The sequence below is a fragment of the Monodelphis domestica genome, chromosome 5, assembly GCF_027887165.1.
Source record: "Monodelphis domestica isolate mMonDom1 chromosome 5, mMonDom1.pri, whole genome shotgun sequence".
Taxonomy (NCBI): Eukaryota; Metazoa; Chordata; class Mammalia; order Didelphimorphia; family Didelphidae; genus Monodelphis; species Monodelphis domestica.
The window spans coordinates 140,854,423-140,882,416 of NC_077231.1; the positions used below are offsets into that span (position 1 = coordinate 140,854,423).

General features: G+C 39.9%; 1 protein-coding gene across 3 annotated transcripts in view; it reads right to left on the bottom strand.

Moving 5' to 3' along the window:
* SFMBT2 (Scm like with four mbt domains 2) overlaps positions 1 to 27,994 on the bottom strand; it is a 285,508-nt gene that overhangs the window by 212,996 nt on the left and 44,518 nt on the right. For all 3 annotated transcript variants that reach the window (XM_007503935.2, XM_007503933.3, XM_007503934.3), the window contains exons 3-4: positions 15,465 to 15,559; positions 11,633 to 11,873 (exon numbers count right to left, since the gene is read on the bottom strand). In XM_007503935.2, coding sequence (XP_007503997.1) covers positions 11,633 to 11,873; positions 15,465 to 15,559 — 336 coding nt within the window. The remainder of the gene's footprint in view (positions 1 to 11,632; positions 11,874 to 15,464; positions 15,560 to 27,994) is intronic.

Sequence of the window (27,994 nt, forward strand, 5' to 3'; positions counted from 1 at the left end):
TCTTGGTAGACACTTGGGTCATCCCAGTCACATAAATGCATTTGCTCTACAAGTTATTAGTGATAATGAACCACTGCAAAGACTCTTATGATTAAACTTCTAAGCATCTAAATCTCTAAGACACGACTTCTTGACAGTGAAGTATACTAGCCTGGTCACTGAGGGGCCCGTGAAAATGTATCCTCCTCTCAAAAAGTCCATCAACAACTCCAAATTAAATACAAGGCTTTAGGACTTGCAAGGGGCTTTCATGACGACTGTGGCAGAGATGTTACATCATCACCTTTTTTTAACAAAGGAAGAAACTGAGGCTCAGAGCGGGTAATTTGCCCAAAGGGACAGAATTCATGTTTCAGTCAGAATCCAAGCCCCAGGCAGACCCTCTTGCTTTTGTTACTTTAAAATGGTGGAGATTCCTGTCTGGTTGTGTTGGTTCATCTACAGTAGTCATGGTAAACCTTTTAGAGACAGAGTACCCAAACTTCCCCCCCTTTCCCCAAACAGGAGAGGGAGAAAGCACTCCCATTGGCTGCTGGGCAGAGGAATGAGTCATGTGAAAAATGTCCTCAGACACAGTGGAGAGGGGGAGGGTAGTAGCCCCTCTGGCACAAGTGCCTCAAGTTTACCATCAGGTATCTATAGCCTAGTATGAAGATTGGATTTAGCTATCTCCTGACTGTAACAATGAAGATACTTAGCTCTTCCTTTATTGTGAAGATTGAATTGTAATCCACAGTCTACTTTAGATTTTAATCCCCAAAATGTGGTAACTCAGTATTTGAAGTACATCTACCCATTTTAACTACAAAAAGGTGTTAACTAACTACAAAAGGTGAACTAACCAAAAAAGGTGTTAAATAACCATAAAAGGTATACTCTAACCAAAGAAGGTGTGAACTAAGGAGTGGGCAGTCCTGGAGAGGAGCATCTACTGTGATTGGTAGACAGGAAATTTAGGGGAGGTGACACAAGAGAAAAAGATCTTTAAAAGAGGCCAGAAGAAGATATATTCAATTCAAGATTCGATTCTAGGGGATCAAAGAGCTCTCTGACTTGGAGAGACTAGAAGATACACACTTGAAGAGTGACTAGAAGACAGACACCCAGACTTCTTTCCATTTAGATGGTCACCATTGGTAAGTGAAAGGCTGACTTAGTGACCCTGCCTACACCTCCAAGAAAAAGCCCATCATCTTGAGACTCTTTTGCCTGATTAGGGCTTAGTATTTCTACCTGGCTCAGAGGAAGCCAGAGTTTTCTTTCTCTCTCTCTCATTCCTTAATATCTTCCCTCTACTGTAAATAAACTACCATAAATTTCATTTACTTTAGTAATTCACTTTGGGATTTAGAAATTAAATTCCTGACGACCACCTAATTAATGTATTTCAGTCTCAACCACAATTAATTTTAACACTTGCCATAAGGAAATAGGAACGATGAGGGAACCTCAAGAACCCTTCTGTCCAGTCTGTACTGTCCCAATATCAGGTATTGTATTTGGTTTTCTAAGATGAATAACACTGGCAAGTCAAATATTAGCCCCAAAGTATTCAACAGGTATTCAACAAGCATCAAGCAGGCACCTACAATGGCCCAGCGCTAGGAATAGATATCTCTGAAAACTGCTCCTGCCTTAAAAGGACTTATAGTCTACTGGGGGGATGGGGGGGGGGGGGGGAGAATAGCCTGGCAACTAGCAGGTTAAGTAGAAAATGCAGAAAATGCATGGGGAGAAGAAACAGAGCTGACCTGAAAAGGAAGTTTGGATTCTGGGGAGGGGAAGGGGCAACCTGTACAAAAACCGAGAGGGAAGAGGTAGCCCATCACGTCAAGGGGACATCGAGAAGGCCCATTTGGCTGGGGAGTCAGGGAGATAACAGGAGAGGAATAAGAAATCAGTCCAGAGCCTAGTGGTACAGGGTTTAATATGCCAAATGGAAGAATTTGCATTTCCACCCAGAGACAACTGGTATCCACTAAACTGCTTGGAGAGTCATGGTCTGTCAAACCATCAATTTGCTGAGGCACTCAGGGAAGAGGTGAGGGGAAAGAAGAAGGGAAAGGAAGGGGCAAATAGCAAGGACAGACACTGGGAAGGGGAAGGAAACACCAGCCACCGACAGGACGCTATGGAAACAAACAAGAAGGAAGACACAGAAATCTGAAAGGGCCTTTCTAAGCAAAACCAGAAGAATGGGGCCACGTTCCAACACAAGGAAAGAGAATGAGACCGAATGGACAAGAAATCTGAGGGGGGGGATTTAAAATCTTTCTATCTCATGCGCTAAAATTAGTTTAAATGTAAATAGTTACAAAGAAAGCTGAGTTAGTTGTATTGATGCCTAGTATTCAATTTTAATGAAAATGTTTCATTTTTATTGAAAGCTTCTGAGCAACAGAAATACCTGTAAAGTATACACATCTGTATTTTATTCCATGGAGCCTGTCCTTGGACCATCATCGCTCAAAGCCTATTTACCCAATTATACTTTCATTTTAAAAGGCTTGGTTATCTAGTAGCAGCACAAAGAAGCAACATCTGACAGCCTCCTCATGGGAGAATTAAGGAAAAAATCCAAAAAGCAAATTCAGGCCCCAGACACACTTCATAATGAAGGCACATAAGTAACTGTCTTATTCAAATCTGTAACAAACACTTCTATACCAGAAAGATATTTATAGATGAATTATTTGTAGGTAAACCCTGAAAGACCTGTGTACCTGGTGAACATTACGCAACTAAAGGAACAGACCAGGCTAAGCATCCAGTCCTACTGAGACTCAGGCGTTAAAGCTCAAGGAAAAACTATCATAATTTGTGATTATGTTTCAAAGAAATTGACCTATTTAGGCTATGTTGTTTAGCTTCAAACACATCTCTTCATTTTGTTGTCATTCCACTATTTCAATCATGTCTGACTTTGTGACCCAATCTGGAGTTTTCTTGGCAAAGATACTGGCATGATTTACCATTTCCTTTTCCAGCTCATTTTTTTACAGATAAGGAAAAGGAGGCAAATAGGATTAAGTGACTTGCCCACGGTCACAAAGCTAATAAATGTCTTCCTGCCTCCAAGCCCAATGTTCTATCCACTATGTCACCTCCCTTTCCTCATCTCCCACTCACCATTCCTCACTCTCTCTCCCCACAAAAAATTAAAAGCACTAAGAAATAACTTTTCTATCCATTATCAATGTCACTAAACCGATCCTATATTTTGACTCAATGATCCCACAAAAGAGGTCAATGATAAAAAGAAATAATAATAATGATAATTATTCACTTAAAAAAAGAACAGTATGGAAATGTGTTATGTGATAAGACATGTATAAACCAGATTGAATTATTTGTCAGATCCAGGAGGGAAAAAGGAACTGAAACAAAATAGATTGTATAACTTCAGAAAACTTATGTGGACATTTGTTATTAAAATTAAAAAATAAAATAAAAATAAAAATATATAAAAATAAAATAAAATTATAATAATTATTTGCTAACAAAAATGAATAATATATGGAAATGTTTTGCATGATATATATAACCAAGATTTAATTGTCAGCTTCAGGAAGGAAGAAGAGAAGGCGACAACATGGATCATATAAGTTTGGAAAATTTATGTAGAAATTTATTAAAATTAAAACATAAAATAATAGCAATGATAATTATTCACTTACAAAAATGAATAATATGGAAATATGTCTTCCATGATAATACATATATAACCTAGATTGAATTGTGTGTCAGCTCCAGGAGAGGGGAAGGAAGAAGGGAGGGAGACAATATGGATACTATAACTTTGGAAAACTTGTGTGGAAATTTGTTATTGAGATTTTTTAAATAAAATAATAACAATGAAAAAATGAAAACAATGAAAAAATAATAATCACTAACATTTATAAAGCATGTTATGGTGTACATGGCAGTATACAAATACTTGATCCCTGCATAAACCCTCTGAGGTAGGTGTTATTTTGATCCCTATTTTACAAATGAAACTGAGGTCAAGTGAGGCTCAGGGACTGACTCACGGTCACACAGTTACTCTATGTGTCTGAGGCCACATTTGAACTCAGGTCTTCTGGACTTCAGGTTCAGTACTGCTGAACAGCTTCATAAATAAACAAGTACAAAAGATGTAAATGAAAGCAGCATTAAGAGGTAGCTAACCTGGTTCCGGAGGAAAGACAATGCGCTTCTAACTCGCTCTAGGACTTCGAACAAGACACTGAACCTCCCTCAGCCTCAGTTTCTTCATTGCTAGGATGAGGCGGAGCTCAAAGCCCTCGAAGGTCCCTCGCACCTCCAAATTGATGATCCTGTGATCTTTCTGAGAGAGCAAGTTGGGGGGGACGTGGGGTTGCAGGCCCCCTATCATGGGAGGTGGAGGCAAACCTATTTTGAATTCAGGAAATGTCTTCAGGTATTTTTTAAGGCATCAAAAACACAAGTCTATAGGAATACGTTCCCACTGTTCTTAGGACCTCTCGGGTCTCCATGCGAGCTTTCTGTTAATATCATAATATTCTGAGACCCGCGTGATTGAATTATTGTCTGTCAAAAATGTTAAGACAAAAACTACCACGGCAATCACACACGTCCACAGCCCTCTCCTCGTTTAGCGCCTATAATACATCCCAGAGAAGGTGCAAAGATAATGCCGCCGGAGATTCTGCTCTGTTGGCTCAGCTGTGAGACGGAAATCCGTACCAAATCCAGCTGTCCATCACAAGAGCAGAGCGCGTGCTTCATGGAGCACAAAATGAATGTTTGCATTCGAGCTTTATATGGTTCTAAAGACAACCTGCTTACACACTGGGGTCACCACTCTGACATCCTCCCTGCACTCCCCACCACAGACAAACAGACGGACACCCCGTGCCCCTCGTCCGCCCCCAGACCTTCCCCAGAATCCTTGTCAGAACCCCCCAAGAGCAGATCCAAATCGAGCAGAGACCATAGACAGCACCTCGTCCAGCCCCGTCTTTTCACCGACCGGGAAATGGATGGCCCTGAGAAATCGATTTGCCCAAAATTATCCAACTAGAAAGTGAGTGGAATGTGATCCCAGAGTCCTAATTCTACACTCTGTCCTAGTGAAGAGTCAGAGGACCAGTTCCTGGCCCCTGGGCAGTAAGACCAAAAGGATGCAATGTTTTAGGTGAAAAGGAAACCAAACATCACCTCTCCAAGTCTACGCTAGTTAAATAGTAACCTAAGGTCCTCCGGCTGACCGACGGCCAACCCTCCTATCATTCTCACCGTCCTCTTCTGGATTCTCTATACAAATTCCAAACATCCTACAGGTGTTATTGCTGTGTCTTCAAATGTCTGATCCATTTTGAGGTCACTGACCCAGAAGGATGGCTTGGATGTCCCACCTGCTGCAGTCCTACTATGGAGCATGACAGGAGGAGCTCCTTTTCAGGTCTAGGGGGCTGGCCGCCAAAACAAGAGAGGCAGAAAAATAGGTAAAGTCACCATGGTGGACGGCACACCACATCGGCACCATTTCCCCAAGCTGTGTCAACTCTCAGCACGCTGTTCAGCCAATCCAATGAACGTTCCTTCCCCATTAAGGGGAGTCATGACACCGTCTTGCACCGAACGTCACTCCTGCATCCGTCCTTGTCCAGGGTTCTCGCCGGTAACAAGCCCGTGCGTTATCAGAAGTGCTTCAATTTGTGTCGTGAATGCCGTTTAGTTATTAATAGGGGCCTGGCCTCAAAGTACAACAGGGTGGTGCCGGTGGCTCAGAGAAGCCTAAGAAGTCCTCAAGTGCCTAGGCATGTTCAAATAAGAAATACTTACTAAAGAGTGGGGTCTGCTCTTGCGCACCCTTTTCAGTTCACACAAAGGGTCCTAGAATGCCCGGGGCCCATCAAAAGAGGCCCTCCTGTACCGGCGTTAGCTTCTTTGCCAGCAGAAGGCAGCGTCTCCAGAGGGCTCCCTTCCCCCTCTGGCACCTGCGCCGTGGCTATTTCTGTTCCTTTTTTAGGAGGGCTGCTGCTTTCCACGGCCCTCCCCGCCGCTCGCTGGTCTAGGCAGGCTGCCAAGGTCGGTTAGACTTCTCTTACGCTCCCCAAAGGGCGCCTCGTCCAGACTGACCCTTGCCGTCCTCGGCCACCCAATGAGCTCAGGGGTCCGAGGGAAGAAGAGCCACAGACAAATCCTGCAGTTGCTCCTTTCCACGATCGCATCAAAAGGAGTCAGGAAGAATCCATCCCAGGAAGTCCGCAGCAACAACAGAACGGGGCCCAAGGCTGGCTTCAGTCTTTTTTCATCTCCTCACCACCATTTCTTTATTCCAATAAAGTTATATATCCCCATGTCCTTCTCTTGTTCCCTGCAAAGGTGCGCACGTTTCTTAAGGGCAGGGCCTGCCTCGTTTTGGTCTGGGCATCTTGACTCCCATCCTGGGCTCTGGACTGGAACAAGCCATGCCAAAGGCCTGGTCACTCCGTCTCTACATTTATCCCTTCAACGTCCTGGGGGCCAGGACGCAGCACCTCCCGGGTCCACGGACAACGTCTTGGCCCTCCCTTCGTAGCAGAGAAGTACTCTGAAGTTTTTCTTTGTCTTTTATGGGGCATTTACGGTACCTTATTATAAATTTTGGGTGACGTAAGCATTTCTGAGCTTCTAAACTTTTTCCGTGAAGCCTGCCGGCCTCTGCATGGCATCTGCAGCTTCCAAAAAACTCCCCCCAAATTCTCTTTTAATTTCTTGCCCCGACCCTATGATAGAGCGAAACGACAATGGAGGAAGTCTGGCTATAAGTGCTTTCTGATTTTGGGAATGCGGCTTTTCTTTTGAGTAAGTAAACCAAAAGTCAGGATGCCAAGAGGGCTAAGCTTGTCATTCAAATCACAGAAGTGATAAGGAAGAAAACAAAACCGAGGACTGGGTTTTGCATGTTGGAGGAGGCTGCTTCTTTCGTGCTGACCACAGCAAGCGGACACAAAACCTTCTTGGTTCATGAAACAAGGGATTGTGCTTCGATGGGCTGGTCAGATAGACATGGACCTCTACAGTGACATCTCGTAAGGATGCCAAGAGCACCTGCCAAAGCAAGGCAGCTCCTGCCCACAGATACTACGCTATGAGGTAATGTCACTCTCTCTCAATAAATAACAATGAAACAGTCAGTGGATTAAATGATTTCCTTACATTATCACCATAAACAATAATTATTTGGCAGCTGCCCTTTCCAAGCACTGTATGTGCTGATAAATAAATCAGGCATTATTGATTTGTTAGGCCAAAATGTTTTACATTTCACTCCTCTAATAAGAGCCATCATCTTCTGCTGCAGAAATGTAGTATTTTTTCTTAATACTTTTAATATGAAAGATTAGTACCGATTAGTCCTATGTAGCTCACAAGCAAGAACATGGCTCTCTGAATAGGCAATCTGTGACTAAAACCTGGGCCTCTCCAACAGATCCTTATTAATGGAGTTCTCCAACGGCTGATTAAAATCAAATCTTAATGACAGATAGTTGAGCTGCCGCCATGCTGTTTGCCTTCTCATAACACTTAATGGAATAACTGCTGCTCCCATTAATTCACAGATAAAATTAATTTAAAAGAGCAATGCAGGAAAATATGGCAATGTGAAGAGCTCAAAATGCTTTGTAAAACTGTCATCTAAAATAATAAAATTCCCCTCACAACAAAAATGACTTGAGAAATGCATAATGACCCTGTTGATAATCTCAGAATACCAGTGTGTGTCTTACAACCCACGGAAGGGGCCCTTGAATTTCAGAGAAAGGCAGTCACTTATCCCAGTGTGTGGCACATAGTAGGCACTGATAAATGTGTATTCTCTCGTCTTCCCTCTCCTTCATGACCCCCCCCCAAGTGCCTGCCCTAAAGAAGCACTGGCACCCCCCAAAGCTGGAAACGGCCCCATGCCCTTCTTCTCAGCCCTGCTTTGTAGCAGTAATCACCCCCTTATTGGTGGACTCTGCTCTCAAATCAGAGCCTCAAGTAGTTGCATTTGTTCTCTCTATTTATAGGAAACATGTGGCTTGTGTTTTCCATAGTCTCTCTACTCAGTGGCCAGAATCATCTGAATACAGTGGCAACAGAGAACTGGGTCAAAGCACACACAAATAAATCTCTCACTATGGATTTTACACATGAGTCAATTCAAAATTTATAGTTTCCAGTGGCGCCACTTGACTCTTGAGCTCCATATGGAATCCTTGGGCTAGGCTTCAAGGGACCAAGATGGCGCTCTCAAATTCCAACATGGAACCAACAACTTCTTCCAATTTAAGCTCACAATCTCTCCTTGCTTCAGGGTACACAGATGTGAAACTGGGAGAAAATCTTGTAGCCCTGAGTTGTTTCCAAAGAGACAATAGAGATGATCCCAGGAAAAGACTTTATATTCCATCTCCTTCTTTTATAGATCTAGAAATGTTAGATTAGAGAAGGAGTGGCTCATCCAAGGACACAGACCTCACTGAGTGCCAGAGATAGAACCAAAATCTATTTCTCCTGACTCCTGGGTCCAAGGCTTTTTACACTCTAATATACGCTACAAATACAAGAATGTCTACAATGTCTTCTCGCAACTCACAGACAGATCACATCATGCATTTTCATCATTCAAATTAGCATTCAACAATGTTACCTTCCCAATTTAGTCATACCTAACCTAAAACAGTCACAAGCTTCAACTATACCATTTAAAGGGTCTATAGTTGCCTTTCTAAAGCTCAAAAATCCAAAAACAAGAATTCTGGATCAAAAGGAGATTCTCCTGTTCCCCCAAAGAACAGCAAACAGCCTCCGGCTACAAAGCAATAATTATCCTGTACTACAGCAATCAATAAAACCTCTTGCCCCATGACCTTGGTATTTCCTGACTTTGTTCTCTGTGCTGTAGATTTCTAAGTCATATTGATTATCAGCTAAAATTTAAGGTTTTTTTTTTAAAGAATAATAAAAGAGAAACATCCTCAAATTAACATAATTTACTATTGTTGGGATAATAAACCTTTCAACTCTATTAGTGTGGAGTTATTAGGCCCCATTTTTTGTTGGTTTCCTTTTATTTTTTTAAAAGGTTTTTCCGTTTTTCATCTTGAATTTGTCATGTGTAGGATGTCTGGGTCTTGCTTCACTGTATGAGTCAGTGGGTTATACATGGGAGAGTGTTTTTGAAACTGTGACTGCTGACACACATGTCATCTAAGTGAGAAAAGAGAATTAGTTAATGAACAACACACTATTTTTTTTTTTGGCCAGGGATCCTTTACTGAATGAGCCCATTAGCTCTTCTGGAGCCCTGAAATTTCACCGCTCCTCACGAGAGAGAATTCATTCTAAAATGGGGCTAACTTGGACCCCTTCCCAAGGGACCAAATGACCTTCTACTAAAAGGACATCATTATAAATGACTCATACAATCCAGAAGAAGACATGTGATTTATCATTTGTTTCTAAGGGTATAGGATTGAGGGTTTTGGTTTGAAAAGATTATTCTATTACAAAAATGAATAATATGAAAATGGGTTTTGAGTGATAATATATGTATAACCCAGTGGAAGAGCTTGTCAATTCCAGGAGAGAGGAGGGAGACAACATATGTAACCATGGAAAATTTTTTTTAAAAAATTTAAATTAAATTTAAAAAATAATAAATGATTGATACACAATGCAACTTTATGGCAAAACTAGGTGGCTTAAGGAAAAAGTCACCTATCTGTGCTAGTCAGGAAGTGATAAGTTCAAATCTAGCCTCACTTGCTAGCTATGTGATTCTGGCCACGTCATTCCCCTCAGTTTCCTCATCTATAAAAATAGGGATAAAGTAAGGTGATATTTGTAAAGCACTTTAAAAACCCCAAAGCATCCTCTAAATGCTAGCTATTTATTTTTATTATTATTATTATTATCACCTGGGAAATGTTTTTAATATTCTACTGTTAAAATAGCTCATATCAATTATGTTTGAGGCATTTTATAGAAGAAAAGGAAGTCCAGAAAGAATCACAAACAAGACAGAGCAAAAAGTAACAAGATGAAAATTTAATATACTTGAACAAAAAAACAAGTGATGACTAAGGGACAGCCAGGTGGTGCAGTGGAAAGAGTGCCAGATATGCAGAGAAAAAGACCCAAGTTTGAATCCAGCCTCAGGCGCTTCCTTAGCTGTGTAATTCAGGACAAGTGATTTAACCCTGTTTGCCTCAGTTTCCTCAGCTGTAAAATAAATGAGAGAAGAAAGTGGCGAGCCAAATAGGGTCAGGAAGAGTCAGGCACAATGGAAACAAATGAACAATAATAACAATACATGAGAGAGATTTGAAATTTCACGCAAAACACCTCTTGTTACTTTTTGCACAATGCTGTGTTGCTTCCAAGGCAGAAGAGTAGTAAGGACTTAAGCAAGTGGCAGTTAAGTGACCTGCCCAAAGTCATGAGGGTTGGAAGTGTTTGAGGCCAGATTTAAACCCATGACCTCCTGTCTCTAAGCCTGGTTCTCAATCCATTGAGCTACCTAGTAGTCTTACATGAAGATGAGTCTTACATTAAGTAACTACAAGGAAAAAGGTAACACCAGATTTTTTTTAAACCCTTATTTTTCATCTTAAAATCAATACTATGGGGGGCAGCTGGGTAGCTCAGTGGATTGAGAGTCAGGCCTAGAAATGGGAAGTCCTAGGTTCAAATCTGGTCTTGGACACTTCCTAGCTGTGTGACGCTGGGCAAGTCATTTGACCCCCATTGCCTAGCCCTTACCACTTTTCTGCCTTGGAACCAATACACAGTATTGACTCCAAGACAGAAGGGTTAAAAAAAAAATCAATACTGTGTTATCAGTTCCAAGGCAGAAGAGTAATAAGAGCCAGGCAAAGGAGGTTATGTGACTTGCCCAGGGTCATCTAGCTAAGAACTGTCTCAGGCCAGATATGAACCCAGGACTTCCCATTTCTATGCACTGGGCCACCTCGCTGCCCCCAGGATCATATATTTTCAATCCAGCTGAACGTGCTAATCCATAAAGCAGAACAGATCAATTTTCTAATTAAAGCAAATTCTCTTTCTAGCATTTGGCCTAATCCCAGTTTTAAAGTGACCTTAGGGATAGATGATGTAATTTATCCACATCTGCATGGTTTTCTCAACACTTCTCATTGTGTCTTGGTGAGGCCAATGAAAGCTTAGTAGAGAAAAGCTGTTCAGTGGCAGCCTTCAAAATGTCAGCTTCCCAAGGAAGAAGAAAAAAATGATGTCCTCCAGCACCAAAGAGACAACCAGACTCTCTTCTGGCACACCCCCTTCCATGTCCCTTGGTTCGCTCTTGTCACTGCATCCAAAAAAGCAATGTTAGCTCCATGCTCAAAATACCCTGCTCTGCGAAAGGCCAGGGATGGTGAGGCTGTTGGATCAGACTCTGACCTCTAGAAGTGGTTGCCTCGTCTTCCCCTTCCCCCACCAAAAAAAGCCCTACTCCACAGATAATGAAACAACACTCCAAAAAATATTACAGAGACGTTTTCCTTACTGGTTCCCATCTGAAACGGCTACATGCTTTCCTTTCTACTCCTACACAATAAGGAGTCTTCAAAATGGCGCACGGAGGAGTGGCGCATGGAGGAGTGGTGCTTACCATCTGGGGGTAGAAGCACCTTGTTGTTCTGTGTGCACCATCCAACCGGGTGGAGATCGGCCGTCATGACGTCGCACCAGAAGTCAGCCTTGCGGTCCTCTCCGTAGCCGCAGTACCGCAGCAGCAAGAGCTGGCCGCACGTTGTGATGATGGTCGCCACCCAGTAGGTGTCCGGATTATTCTTATTGGCCACTTCTAGCTTCATCCCAGGCTGGAAGCTGCTCTGGAGACTGATCTCAACCTAAAAAAATCAAAAGTACACCTTGATGATGACAGAGAGAGTGGTAAGGGGAACCAAGGTCTACAGCCAAGGCCAGGCCACCCCAGAACCACTGTGCAAAGTCATGCATGGGGGCAAAGAGGTCGGAAACGGGAGTACCAAAGGGGAAGTCTGGCCTCCTAGAGGGGTGACCCTCAGGCAAGTCACTTAATCCCAATAGCTAACCCTTACCAGACTCATAGTAGTATCTGTTCTAGGGCAGATTTCTTTCTTTAATTAAAGAATTAATTAAATTTTAAAATTAAAATTAACTTAATTTAATTAAATAAAAGGATAATTTTTAAAAAGAAAGGAATGTACAAATTTAATATTATTATTATTCAAAAACCCCAGCAGATCAATATTTTTTAAACCCAGAAATCTATCAACATTTTTGTCAGCTCAAAAAAAACATCCCAAGCTGGGTCTAAATTTCAGTGTCCCATCGATGATAGGTCAAAAGCCATTGGCATTCACCAAATTTGTGGAAATCACTATGTTTGGACTATGGAGGATACACAGACAAAGAAATGTTCTCTGCCCTTGAGAAACTCACCGTCTAATAGGATATAAACATCCAGGGCCTGAAAGAGGGAGCTAGGATAGTTCTAAGTGGGCCACTAAGTGGTTTACTTCTTTCAACTATTGCAATTACTCAAAACCACCAATAAAGCACAGATGGGGTTGTGATTTGTGTCAGGGAACAGCATACCTATACTAATGAAATCATGGATCTCTGAAGTATGGAAGTAAAACTTATCATAGGCTGGTGGCATGGTGGAAAACTGATGGGCCTGCAGCTCTGTGACTGTGATGAGTTATTTTTTAACTTCTATTTGCCTCAGTTTCATCATCTATAAATTGGGCATAATAATAGCATATACCTGTCCCTGGGGGAGGTGTGGGGATCGAATGAAATATGCATATGGTGTATGCATCATACTTGGTAGAGGCATCATAAATGCTTGTTTTCTTCCTTCTATACACAGGAATGAAATGACTTCTAAGAAAAGCAGGTCTGAGACTTGGTTCTTTTGACATTGTCAGGCTGTGCCTAATTCTTAAGACTCGGGAGTTTGATAAGCTGCCAGTCATTCTTAAGCACTAAAGTTCCATTCCCTAAAGGTAGGGGCAGAAGCATACCTTATAGTAGAGAAGATGACTAACAAAGGTGGAACATCTCTCTTCCAACATAATTGCCAAACCTAGTGATTCAGCAGAGGCACCAAATACCCTAATTTTGGTATATAATGCTCAGATTGGTTTTTGCCTTGGACACTTAAGAAAGTTGCCCTAGATGGAACAAGTTCCTCAGACAAACTCTTGCTTCCTACAAAGCAATGTTTATAATACCTAAAAGCACATATCCTGAAGCTTAACCTCTTCCATGATGCGATTAAATAAAATTTCCTTATTAGCAATCATCCAATTAAGAAAAGGGCCAGACTTTCTTTAGAAGCTTGGACAATGGAAAATATATCATCTGTACTCTCTGGAAGAGCAATGCTAATGATAAGCACCAGTTTTTTTGGTTCATATTCATTAAATTTTATGCGAATGTATAGTGACTTATAACTAAGGCTTTCTAACCACATAAGCATCCCCTGCCTGCTCCAACTGCTGAACCTCAGCCACTATGCTTCAAGTTAAAAGCTAAATCCTATCTTGAAAAATATTAATAAATACAGAATAAAAGTAAACCCCTTGATGGAAGCAATAGGCACTCTATATAGAAACAGAAAAGAGAACAGGAAAAAAGTAACGGAGAAAAAATAAAGGTTTCCGTTTCATCACATGACTTCTTACAGAGTCAAGAAAAAGTGGCTCCAAGCCCCCAGTCCACTAGCTGGAGGTCTCAATAAACCCTGTTCTTTAAAATGACTATACAAAACTCATTAAATCCAATCTACAGACTTTCTTGCAAATCTCTCCCAAAAGACCAGCAGTCAGAAGACGTGAACAGTTTTCAAAAGAATTACAAACTATCACCAATCATCTTTTTAAAGACTTGACATTAGTAATAATAAGCAAATATAAATCAAAACAACTCTGAGGTTTTGCCTCATATCTAACAAATCGGCAAAAGATGACAATAGGCAAAAATAGTGAATGTTTGGGGAACTTCAGAGGAAAAAGTAGAGTGATACACTGTTGGTACAGCTATGGATTCATCTGACTGCTCAGAAAAAAACAATTTTGCAAAAAAAAAGTAATCAAACTGTTCATACTTTGACTCACCTATCCTGACACTGACACTGGCAATATCCCCAAAGAGGTCAGTTAGAAAAAAATAATAATAAAAGACCTCGTACATAGGAATATAAATCAGAGAGGCATTTTTTTGTAAGAGCCCAAAATTGGAAATCAAGGAGGTGCCCAACAACTCGGGAATGGCTGAAACAACTGTGGAAAATGAGTCCAAGAGAATAATAATAACGCACCATAATCAATCAATGAATAAATAAAATTTTATTAAGCACCTAATAAGTGCCACATAGTATGCTAAGCTCTAAGGATACAAAAAAAATGGTAAAAGAGAGTCCTTGCCTTCCAGGAGCTTACAATTTAAGAATTGTAATTGTAATAACAAAAAGACACATGACAAAATTAGAGAAGAATGGAAATGTTTACATAAGTTGAATGGACTGAAGTGAGCAGAACCTCACAGAACAATCTAAGAAATGATAAGAATAGAAATCAAAAGAACACTAAGACAATGATTACTCTCCTCAATCATAATGACGATCATTAGTCTTGGACCCAAGGAACAGAGATGTCATAGGGAGGCAGGGGCTCTTGCGCTGCAGAATTTTACGGAATGCTTATTCTCTGTTATAAGGGGTACTCATTGGGGGAGGGGATATTCAGAAATAATTGTGATATAAAAACAAAGAGCAGCAATAAAACATGTTTTAAGCAATACTCCGTCATCCCCTTTCACCTGGTCCAAAGTTTCCTATATTCACGTAAGACAATGCTTTTGTACCCAACTAAGAGTAAAAAATAAAACTGAACAAACACTTGTCTACCTGGCTGTTTTAACAGAGCATCCCCAGAACTCCTCAGGTTGTTTGCTGACTTTCTGTTTGTCCGTATTAATGGCACCTGCCTTGGGCTGTGGGCCCCCAGAGAGCAGGGACAACATCTGTCTAATTTGTTTTGCACAACACCCAGCACACCACCATCACTGAGTGAGTGCCCACCATTGCAAAGCTCTGCAATTAGGTGCTATGATGTCTGAAAAGAAAAATGATGGGCAAGTTTACAGCCTAGACTGGTAAGCTTAAATCCATATTATTTGATGGCAATGAAGATAATATGTTTAAGTGCAAGGGTTTCCTCCATAGTAGAGCCTATGCAAGTAAAACCCAATTTATCATATTTCCTCGTGAGCTCTGTTTTAAAACAAACCAAAAAAAAAAAATCCATTTCCTTCCATCCTACACTTTTCAATGGTTTTTTGTCTCTTGGTCATTGTTTAGTATCTATTTCTATACTCACCACCCCACCCCCCACCAACCACTTAAATGCAAAACAAGAAGAAACAAAGTGAAATAAAAATGTTTTACATACATGTTTGAATGATGTATGAGGGGCAGCAACTGCACCTGTTTCTTCCAAATATTCACCCCAATTAAAGTCAGGATCTTCCATGCTTGAACCTTCATCTGTAAATAAAAATAAAACAAGGTAGAGTTTAAACCAAAAGAAATTCCCTCCAAAACATAAAAAATACTAATCCCAAAGTGAAATATGTAAAAGCAAGCGCTCCTCAGACTAGAAAAATCTTTAATGCAAACTGACACACTGGCTTACAGGGATTTTGTTGGATTCTACAGATGGCTTTGGTTTGCAAGTTATCAAGATGACTGCTGGGGAAATGAAGCCATGAAGAAATTCCACTCTGAGATGTTATCAGAGTCAAAGGGTTTTAATAAGCTTTGAATGGAACAAAAGGAGCTGCTCTCAAATATTCTGGACTTTCCCTGACATCTTTGCCGAGTGCTGGATTGGAGCTATCAGCTGTAGCTACGCAGACGTCAGGGGGATGTCCATGGGAACTGAGGTAGCAATGAAATGTGTCTCCCCAAATACGAGCCCCCTGACTTTTTATACATTCCTCCTACTTTAGGTTCGTGGCACCATATTGAGTTCTATGGACAATACAGTAAATAGAATCAGTCTTCTTAGAGTCATTGAAGCTCTTCATTTTGTGCATGAGGAAATGACAACAGAGAGGTTGTTCAAAGGTTCCTTACTGAAAGTCTACTATACTAAAAAAAGGTCCCCCTGGTTAACTGGTGGCAGGATGAGCAGCAGACTTAGAAGTTCCAGCCCTCCCAATTCACTGTTCTTCCTTACTGCACAGGGATGCCTTTCTCACTTAAAAAAAAAAAAGTCTCTGCTTCAAAAGGCCCTCCACTCTATAAAAATGGGGGGGGGGGGGTGTCACCTCCCCAATAATGGAAAGGAAAAATAAATAAATCTAATGGGGCAGAACCTAAAACTCTACCTATTTTTCAGCTTTTTTTGATGACAGAATTTTCATCTGATGTCACTCTGTTACCAGCAAACTTCCTATTAGTTATAACTACAAAATTTATTAAGGGGGACTTCCTGGTAAACATGGTAGCAATCTAGATGTGAATTGCTTCCTCCCCCCTGAACCGAATGAAATAGACTACCTCAAAAGAGCATAAAAATCATCTTTAGAAGATCGGAGAGACTCTCCAGCAGCCCACAGCAATGAAGGTACGTGGGGTTTGAACACTTCCATACTATAAGAGGGAGAGAAAGTTCACTGCCAAGTGTGAGCTGAGCTGAGCTGCCCTCCCACACCCCAGAATAGGGACCAGCACACTCGCTGGAGACAGTGAGTGAGTGAGGAACAGCTCTGTAGTGAGTGGGGAGCACTCCAGGGTCCTTGGGATCTAAAGAGGACTCCCAGAGAACTACCCCTCAGAGCAGTTTCACTGGAGAGCGCATAGACCACGGGGGCTCCTGCAAACTGCGAATGCCGCGGAAGCTCTAGAAACAGCCTGAGGCAAAATCTCCTCCACTCCACGCAGTAGTGGGGTGGAGGGGGGCAAGCCAGAGTCCCTGGGAACTGAGAAGGACTACCAGGGAACTACCCTGCGGAACAGTTTTACAGGGGAAGCCTGCATGCCCAGGGGAGAAGAGAACACTGACTGTGTGGGAGGGAGAGCTAACAAACTTCAGAGGCTGGGAAGAATCAGCCTGAGGAAAAAACATCAAAATCCGCCCATTTCACTCAGATTTTGGACTGAAAAGGAAAGGGAAAACCACCAAAGGGATGGCTCAGAGTGCCCAAGATCAACCCTCCAAGAAGGAAGGGAAAAACGTGACTATTGAAAATTTTTATGGAGGGAAAACCCAGGCTACAAACGAAAAAGAGGATGAAATGCAAAGAAAATCAAAACACGCCCAAAAAAATTGAAACTACCCACAAGCTCTGGAAGAACTCAAAATGGAGCTTATCCAAAAGATGGAAACCTTCTGGCAAGAAAAATGGGAACAAATTCAAAAAAAGATCTTCAGCCCGACAGACAAAATCTCAGTTGGAGAAAGAGCTAGAAGCCTCTAACAGAAGGCTGAAAAGCAAAGCCTGTCCTTAAAGACCAGAATTAAGCAACTGGAAGACAGTGATCTTGCAAAACAGCAAGAATTAATGAAGCAAAGTCAAAAATTTAATGAAATAGAAGAAAACATAAAATATCTCACTGACAAGGTGACAGACCAGGAAAACAGAGGAAGGAGGGACAACGTGAGAATCATTGGTCTACCTGAAAAAACAGAGATTAACAAAAACGTCGATGCCATACTACAAGAAATCATTGAAGAGAATTGCCCTGACGTTCCCAAACAAGAGGGAAAAATAGAAATTGAAAGAGTTCATAGAACACCCTCTATACTAAATCCCCAAAAGACAACACCCAGGAATGTAATCACCAAATTCAAGAGCTTGGAAACTAAGGAGAAAATATTACAAGAAGCTAGGAAGAGAAACTTCAGATACAGAGGCGTGTCAATAAGGATCACACATGACCTAGCAGCGAACACTAAGAGACCAGAAAGCCTGGAACATGATTCACAAAAAAAGCAAGAGAACTGGGTCTTCAACCAAGAATCAGCTACCCATCAAAACTGACTATATACTTCCAGGGGGAAGTATGGGCATTTGACAAAGGAGGAAGATTTCCAAATATTCATAAAGAAATGACCAGAACTCAGTGGAAAGTTTGACATAGAAACACAAAGAGCAAGAGAAACATGAAAAGGTAAATATGAAAGAAAAGAAAAAGTAGAAAAGTGCTTTATTTTTTCTTTTATTCAAACTCTCTTCTATAAGGGTCACAATTAGATCAAATTATATATACTAACATATGGGGAAAATGTTATATGTGACTTTCAAAACTTGTATGCATTAATAGAGTAATCAGAAGAATCACTCATAGGGAAAGATTGGGGCATTAACAAGATTTGGAGGGTAGGGAGAAAAAAAAGAAAGAAAAAGGAAAGGGAGAATCAATGAAGGTACTAAGATATTCTTGAAGAAATAGAAATAAATTAAATAGAACAATCCACATGAAGATATACATGGGAAGGGGAGGGGAAGAATTCTGTCATAAGAAGGAAAGGAAAAGAGAGCCAATTGCTAATACTAAAACCTTACTCTCGGTGAAATCAACTCTGAGAGGGAAGAGCATCTAGATCCATTGGGATCTTGAATTCTATCTTATCCAACAGGGTAAGGGAGAAGGGAAGACCAAGGGGATTAAGGGGGGGAACACAAAAATGGAGGGAAGGAGAGGGGGGAGGGGAAGGAAACAAAAAGGGAGGGGCTAGAAAGGGAAGCATAACAACGGAGGGGGACTAGGGGGACCGATTTAAAATAAACCACGGGTTTAAAAGGTAATAGCAAAAGAAGAAAGCTCAGAATTAGGAGAGGATATCAAAATGCTAGGGAACTCACAAATGACAATCATAACATTCAACGTGAATGGGATGAACTCACCCATAAAACGTAGACAAATAGCAGATTGGATTAGAACTCAAAACCCTACCATTTGTTGTCTTCAAGAAACACATATGAGGCGGGTTGACACTCACAAGGTTAGAATTAAAGGTTGGAGTAAGACCTTTTGGGCCTCAACTGATAGAAAGAAGGCAGGAGTTGCAATCATGATATCTGACAAAGCCAAAGCAAAAACAGACCTAATCAAAAGGGATAGGGAAGGTAAATATATTCTGTTAAAAGGGAGTATAGACAATGAGGAAATATCACTAATCAACATGTATGCACCAAATGGTATAGCATCCAAATTTTTAATAGAGAAACTAGGAGAATTGAAGGAAGAAATAGACAGTAAAACCATATTAGTGGGAGACTTAAACCAACCATTATCAAATTTAGATAAATCAAATCAAAAAATAAACAAGAAAGAGGTAAAAGAGGTGAATGAAATCTTAGAAAAATCAGAGTTAATAGACATATGGAGAAAAATAAATAGGGACAAAAAGGAATACACCTTCTTTTCAGCAACACATGGCACATTCAAAAAGACTGACCATAACCTAGTTCATAAAAACATGGCATGCAAATATAGAAAAGCAGAAATAATTAATGCAATCTTTTCAGATCATAAGGCAATAAAAATAATGATCAGTAAGGGTATGTGGAGAGCAAAATAAAAATTCAATTGGAAATAAAATAATATGATAATCCAAAATTGGTTAGTTAGAGAACAAATCATAGAAACAATTAGTAATTTCATTGAAGAAAATGACAATGGTGAGACATCCTTTCAAACCTTATGGGATGCAGCCAAAGCAGTACTCAGAGGAAAATTCATATCCCTTTAGTGTATATATTAGCAAATTCGGGAGGGCAGAGACCAATGAATTGGACATGCAAATCAAAAAACTTGAAAGTGAACAAATTAAAAACCCCCAGAAGAAAACCAAATTAGAGATCCTAAAAATTAAGGGAGAAATTAATAAAATTGAAAATGATAGAACTATTGAATTAATAAACAAGACAAGAAGCTGGTACTTTGAAAAAACAAACAAAATAGACAGAGGGAAGAAAAGCAAATTAATAGTATCACAGATGAAAAGGGAGACCATACCTCCAATGAAGAGGAAATTAAGGCAATCATTAAAAACTACTTTGCCCAATTATATGGCAATAAATATGCCAATCTAGGCAATGTGGATGAATATTTTAAAAATATATATTACCTAGACTAACAAAAGAAGAAATACAATTCTTAAATAATCCCATATCAGAAAAAGAAATTGAACAGGCCATCGAAGAACTCCCAAAGAAAAAATCCCCAGGGCCAGATGGATTAACAAGTGAATTCTATCAAACATTCAAAGAATAGCTAACCCCAATACTATACAAACTATTTGACATAATAAGCAAAGAGGGAGTTCTACCAAACTCCTTTTATGACACAAACATGGTACTGATTCCAAAACCAGGCAGGTCAAAAACAGAGAAAGAAAACTATAGACCAATCTCCCTAATGAACATAGATACAAAAATCTTAAACAGGATACTAGCAAAAAGACTCCAGCAAGTGATCAGGAGGGTCATTCACTATGATCAAGTAGGATTCATACCAGGAATGCAGGGCTGGTTCAATATTAGGAAACCCATCCACATAATTGAACATATCAACAAGCAAACCAACAAAAATCACATAATTATTTCAATAGACGCAGAAAAAGCCTTTGATAAAACACAACACCCATTCCTATTAAAAACACTAGAAAGTATAGGAATAGAAGGGTCATTCCTAAAAATAATAAACAGTATACATCTAAAACCATCAGCAAACATCATCTGCAATGGGGATAAACTAGATGCATTCCCAATAAGATCAGGAGTGAAACAAGGATTCCCATTATCACCTCTATTATTTAACATTTTAAACACTAGCAGTAGCAATTAGAGAAGAAAAAGAAATTGAAGGCATTAAAATAAGCAATGAGGAGACCAAGTTATCACTCTTTGCGGATGATATGATGGTCTACTTAAAGAATCCTAGAGACTTAAAGAATCCTAGACAAAGCTAATTGAAATAATCAACAACTTTAGCAAAGTTGCAGGATACAAAATAAACCCACATAAGTCATCAGCATTCCTATATATTTCCAACACATCTCAGCAGCAAGAATTAGAAAGAGAAATCCCATTCAAAATCACCTTAGACAAAATAAAATACTTAAGAATCTATCTCCCAAGACAAACACAGGATCTATATGAACACAACTACAAAACACTCTCCACACAATTAAAATTAGACTTGAGCAATTGGAAAAACATTAACTACTCATGGGTAGGATGAGCCAATATAATAAAAATAACCATCCTACCCAAACTGATCTATCTATTTAGTGCCATACCCAACGAACTACCAAAAAAACTTTTTTACTGAATTAGAAAAAACCATAACAAAGTTCATTTGGAAGAACAAAAGATCAAGGATATTCAGGGAAATCATGAAAAAAAATGCAAAAAAAGGTGGCCTTGCAGTCCCAGATCTCAAACTATACTATAAAGCAGTGGTCATTAAAACAATTTGGTACTGGCTAAGAGACAGAAAGGAGGATCAGTGGAATAGACTTGGGGTAAGTGACCTCAGCAAGACAGTCTATGATAAACCTAAAGACCTCAGCTTTTGGGACAAAAATCCACTATTTGCCAAAAATTGCTGGGAAAATTGGAAGACAGTGTGGGAGAGATTAGGTTTGGATCAACACCTCACACCCTACACCAAGATAAACTCAGAATGGGTGAATGACCTGAACATAAAAAGGGAAATTATAAGTAAATTAGGTGAACACAGAATAGTATACATGTCAGACCTTTGGGTAGGGAAAAATTTTAAAACCAAGCAAGACATAGAAAGTCACAAAATGTAAAATAAATAATTTTGATTACATCAAATTAAAATGTTTTTGTACAAACAAAACCAATGTAACCAAAATTAGAAGGGAAGCAACAAATTGGGAAACAATCTTCATAACAAAAATCTCAGACAAAGGTCTAATTACTCAAATTTATAAAGAGCTAAATCAATTGTACAAAAAATCAAGCCATTCTCCAATTGATAAATGGGCAAGGGACATGAACAGGCAGTTCTCAGCCAAAGAAATCAATATTATTAATAAGCACATGAAAAAGTGTTCTAAATCCCTGATAATCAGAGAGATGCACATCAAAACGACTCTGAGGTATCACCTCACACCTAGCAGATTGGCTAACATGACAGTGAAGGAAAGTAATGAATACTGGAGGGGATGTGGCAAGACTGTCTGCCCTTTGATCCAGCCACAGCACTGCTGTGTTTGTACCCCAAAGAGACAATAAGGAAAAAGACTTGTCAAGAATATTCATAGCTGCGCTCTTTGTGGTGGCAAAAAATTGGAAAATGATGGGATGCCCTTCAATTGGGGAATGGATGAACAAATTGTGGTATCTGTTGGTGATGGAATACTATTGTGCTCAAAGGAATAATAAAGTGGAGGAATTCCATGGAGACTGGAACGACCTCCAGGAACTAATGCAGAGTGAGAGGAGCAGAGCCAGGAGAACATGGTACACAGAGACTGATACACTGTGACACAATCAAACGTAATGGACTTCTCCATTAGTCTCAATGCAATGTCCCTAAACAACCTGCAGGGACCAAGGAGAAAAAAACACTACCCACAAGCAGAGGACAGAGGGTGGGAGTAAAAACACTTAGGAAGGACAACAGCTTGACTACAGGGGTGGAGGGGATATGATAGAGGAGAGACTCTGAATGAACACCCTAGTATGGAAACCAATAGCATGGAAATGTGCTCAGGTTGAGGATGCATGTGACACCCAGAGGAATCACACATTGCCAATGGGAGAGTTGGGGGGGAGGGGGGAGGGAAAAAAAAGTGATCTTTGTTTCTAATGAATAACGTTTGAAAATGACCAAATAAAATAATGTAAAAAAATTTTATTAATAAATTATCAATATCAATATTCTTTCCTTTCCAGGAATGTTCTCAATTCATTATAATTCGCAGCCACTTTGTATCTACTTCCATGTGTGTATGTTGCCTCCCCTGACAGCACTTACATTCCTTGAGAATAAGGACTGGATTTTTGATGGGGTTTAGCTTTTGTTGCTGTTGTTGAAAGACAGAGGGGGGTTTGGTACCCTCAAAACCTATGCTCAGTGCCCGGCACATAACTTAATACTGTTCTTACAACAAACGTAAACATTTTACAAATCATTTCATGTTCGTTCAGCTTGATAAGCTCAGTGCTATTGCCTTCATAGGACAGATGAGGAAAAAAACCAGCAGGAAGGGAGATTTTAAGCCTCTCTGTGACTACCACTTTGAAAAAATATCTACAACTGGCTTAAAAATTTGGGCTTCTTCACATTTGTGGTTGTAGTTCAGTCATATCCAACTCTTTGTGACCCCATCTGGGATTTTCTTGGCAGATACTGAACAAGTTTGCCATTTTTTTATAGAAGAGGAAATTGAGTCAAACAGGGGTTAGCTAGGGTCTGAGGTCTGATTTTAACTCAAGAAGATGAGTCTACCTGACTCCAGGCCCAATACTCTATCCACTGCACTATCTTGCTGCCTCTTCCTCCCATTTGAAGACTTTAAAATTTGTGTCCAATATACTACGTCCTAATGAGACCAGTAAATTCTTTAAAGATACATCATCACGAAATTCCAAATAAAGTGCAGAAAATATTTTCAGTGTAAGACAAATAAAGGCAGAGCATGTTTCTGTAGCTGATCCATAAACTTCTTACACTCAAACATTTTATCAAGTCCAAACCAATAAGTAGTTAATAAAGGCCTGCTATGTGCCAGGCACTAGGCTAAGGGGCTACTCAACAAAATGTCCCTATTGATGCAATGAAAGTCCATTGAATGGCCCATCAAGAAAATCCCAACCATAAGAAATGCAAAAGAAAACCCATATGACATCACTTATCACATGGATATATGGGTATGTGGTTTGGGGTTTAGACTTTAAAAGATTTCTGTATAGCAAAAATGAATAATATGGAAATAGGTATTAAGTGACAACATTTGTACAACCCAGTGGAATTGCTTGTCGGCACTGGGAGGGGCAAGGGAAAGAAAATGAATCATGGTTATATGGGAAAATATTTTAAATAAATAAATAAAACCCATAACTCTTCAGTTTGGAAGAAAAACAGGTATATTAATTAATCAATTGTGGATCACTGTAAAGTCTCTTGATTTGGAAAACAGATAGCTATGTGGGGGGCCAAAATATTACAGCTATAAAAAAGAAAATCATTTTCACTTTCCCAGAAGAACTTGCAATACAAATGTTTTAATAGAGGAAAAAGAAAAAATATGGACATAGATTATTTTGTTGTCAAATAAAGATACTTTTAGTATCACAGAATCATAGATCAAGAGGCAGACAGGATCTTAGAAGCCATCAAGTCCAACCATCTCATTATACAGATGAGAAAAATGAGATTAAATGATTTGCCCAGGGTCACAAAGCTAGTCATGATATCTGAGGTGGGATTTAAAACCAAATTTTCTGGTCTCCCAAACCAGTGCCCTATCTACTCCATTACAATCAAGTTTAATTTTAAAACTACAACATATTCCTGAATAAGCAAATAAGAATTAAGGGGGGAGGATGGGATAAAAAAGTACATGTTTTTGTCTACATTCTTTTATATTAACTAATATTATTTTATTTGATTATCCTTCAGCCCTAATGCTGTCAGTAAGAATTCAATTTGTACAACCTTAAAAAAGAAAAAACAGTAAATACCGAGAAAGAAACGTTGATAAGTTTCTGACCTTTGGAAAGCTCTCTGAGTGGCATTGAATGAAATGCTAAGCATGATCCTGGGGATTAAAAAAAAAAATCTGAAATCCAGAAAGGCAAACTGCTTCTCACCTGAGCAGTTTCTGGATGATGTTACTGTTATATTTTTTTCCCTCATCTTTTTGAAAACTTCCTGCTAGGTAGTAATGTTCTAGTATTATACAAAAAAGATTTAGCCATCTCATGGGAGAAGATAACCTTTGAATGTATCAATACATAAGATAAACTCAAGGCTCTGAAGAAAAAACTGGGACATCTCTTTCTGAGAATCTTGGTCAGGAATCTCTAAATGAGTAAAAGTACATGCAGTGGCCCTTGAAGCCCCTGTGACAGTTTTAGGATGCTGGCTGAGATTCCTGGGGAAATCCTAATAAAACCACTTTTATATATTATAAAATTAAATTAGGGCAGATGGGGAGAAAAAAGAATATTATTAAGTCCTACTTGAATCATTTCACGAAATAGGAAATGACCCCATCAAAGTAACACAAAACCAAATCCCAAAATGAATAAGGGAGATACAGGTAAAATAAAAAGGTCAGGCTTTCCAATGAGTCTTGATTTCTTCCTTCCCAAAAAGAAAAATCCAAGAAAACAATGGTTGATCTATTCCCATCATTGGGGAGGCCCGGGGGGGGGGGGGGGGGGAAGGAGAGACAGGCCTCCTAGTCTTCCTGACACTCCCCCACACTGAAATTTACATCAACATTTTATCTACAGTCTTCATCAGGAAATTATACTTATTGTGTCTGTAGAAATAATGTCAAGGAATCCATTTATCACTGTGTCAGAATATTGTTTTGCTTGCTTTTATCACATAGAAATTGAAGGAGCTGAGAATTCCCAGAAATTGTATTTTAGTATATTTTCTTCTTTGTGCTTCTTGTGATAATGCTGTCAATTTTGTCTGCTGGAGAGGTCTTCAGTTCCTAGGTTACCTCATCTATCTGTGCTCATTCCAGGCACGTCTCCTGTGTTCACAGGATGAGGAGTAATTTTATGTTGTGCCTCTTTCATTTACATGACTTGGGTGTCACTTACTCAGCCTCACTATTATTTGAGCTTTCTTAAGGAAAAGAGACCAGGGCAGGAGAGGGAAGAAGGTTTTTAATTAGGCTCCAAGTCCATTGTTTTAACCTGCGGACTCGTTTCAGAAAACCCACCACTGTCAGGGATCACAGCAGTTGCCTGACCAGCAACAGGCAGAGAGATACACATGGGAGAAAGAGCCTGGGGCAGGGCAGGGTGAGCCATTACCCTTCTTCGTCCCAAGATTCTGTCTGAAAAGGAACTGCGTTCTCTTTGGGATGGAAGGAAACAAATCACGTGCCAAGACAGAAGAGCTCACTGAGCCCCATATCACAGCTCTTTGGACTTGTGAGTTATTAAAAAAAAGTATTGGAGATTTGAAGTCATCTAAAGTGGGATAGATGTTCATTTAAAATAGCCATACCTAGAGGTGCAGTATGGGTTTGTGGGAGTATATAGACTCCTAAATAGGATCAGGACATACCAAATGTTTATACAGTATTCAACATAAGAAAGACTCCTGGCAAATCCTGGGCAAGCTTTCCAAAACTGGCTCCAGAATTGAAAAGGATTCATTTTTATTAGTAAATCTGATTAGTATTTTTTTATTTTATTAGTAAATATCAAACTTTAGCATTTACTGTATTCATGATTTTAATTTATCACTGAAGGATGAAACCAAATTAAGATCCCACCCCCCCATTCCTTTGTCTATCCAAGGTGGCATCTCCCTCTGCCTGACTACAAAGTGACTGGGTTTGTTCTTCCTTCCAGAGTCTAATTCTAACACTATTTCTGATTTCACAAAGTTTCTTTTTTTTTTTCTGAGAGTCACTAAGGGCTCCCCTGATGAACCTGTGAAGGCAAAATGATAGGGAATACTCAGGAGAAGAATCAAAGAACCCTATCCTTAGAAAATTAAATACACCATGGATTTCAAGGGCATGGTGGCACAGTGGATAGAGCACTAGACTTGAGAGTCAGGAAGACTTGAGTACTGTGAATTTTAGATTGACTCCACCCTGCTTAGTCTTTAGAATTCTAGCAACCAGGAATGTATACACTCCCACTTAAGGATTAACTGTGAGCAGGATGGTCTATGACAGACATGTGCTAACAAGTGACAAATCAGAAACAATTGACAGACCCCCTGGGCTTTCCTAAGTCAAGCTTAAGCTACCACTGGTACATATGAGACTCAGGAAGTGGTGTAAAGAACTGCCTATTTATTTCGCATCACTTCCTCTCTCTGGGCTCTCTGGGCTCTCTGGACAGCGCTGGGAGCTTTGGCGGACTTGGGCTTGGAACTCAAGTCTGGAGGAGCTCCTCAGACTGCTTCCTTTTAGACAGTCACGTGGTGAGTGATAAGACTGACTCCCCTTTCCCTTGGCTTTCTGGAGAGGTCCCTTGGCCAAGGCCTCTCAACTCCTTTTTGGCTCAGACCAGGCCGGAGAAGTCCAATTCCCTTCTCCTCTCTCTCTTCTTCTTAATTTCTTCCTTCTATTGTAATTAAACCACCATAAAAATCCCAAACTGACTTGAGTATTTTATTGGGATTGAATTTAAAAATCCCTGGCGACCACTAAAATAATGTATACAGTCAACAACCCTAAATTTTACCCCCAACAGTCTAAGATCCTGATTCAGACTTTTAGTATTTCATATAAGCCCCTAGTCACTTAACCCCTCTCAACCTCAGTTTCCTTTTCTATAAATTAGAAATGATCACAGCCCTATCTCCCTAGGTTTTTCTGAGGACTAAATAAGATAACACGTAAAGCACTTTGCACACCTTTAAGTCATATCATATTTCATTATATGATATTATATCCCAAAAAAAGTCCAAAGAGGAAAAAATTGTCTGCAGTATGCCCATAAACCATGTCAGAACAGGCTTTCGTTGAACAGGAGGCCACCCTCCAGTAGGAAAGGTATCAAATTTCTAACATGATAGTGTCATGAATGAATAGAAGAAAGCACAGAAGGAAACAGTTAAGATTTCAGAGAAGTGAAAAGCCAGTACTTAGCTGGCATCTAAAGGCTTTAGAACACTTCTGTGGAAAGGGGCCCCACCTCAACTGAAGGCAGATGGCTTTGGGGTGATAGGCGAAGCAAGATATGGTCAAAGCCAGAAGCTTTAAGAGTTGAACCCATCCTGTTC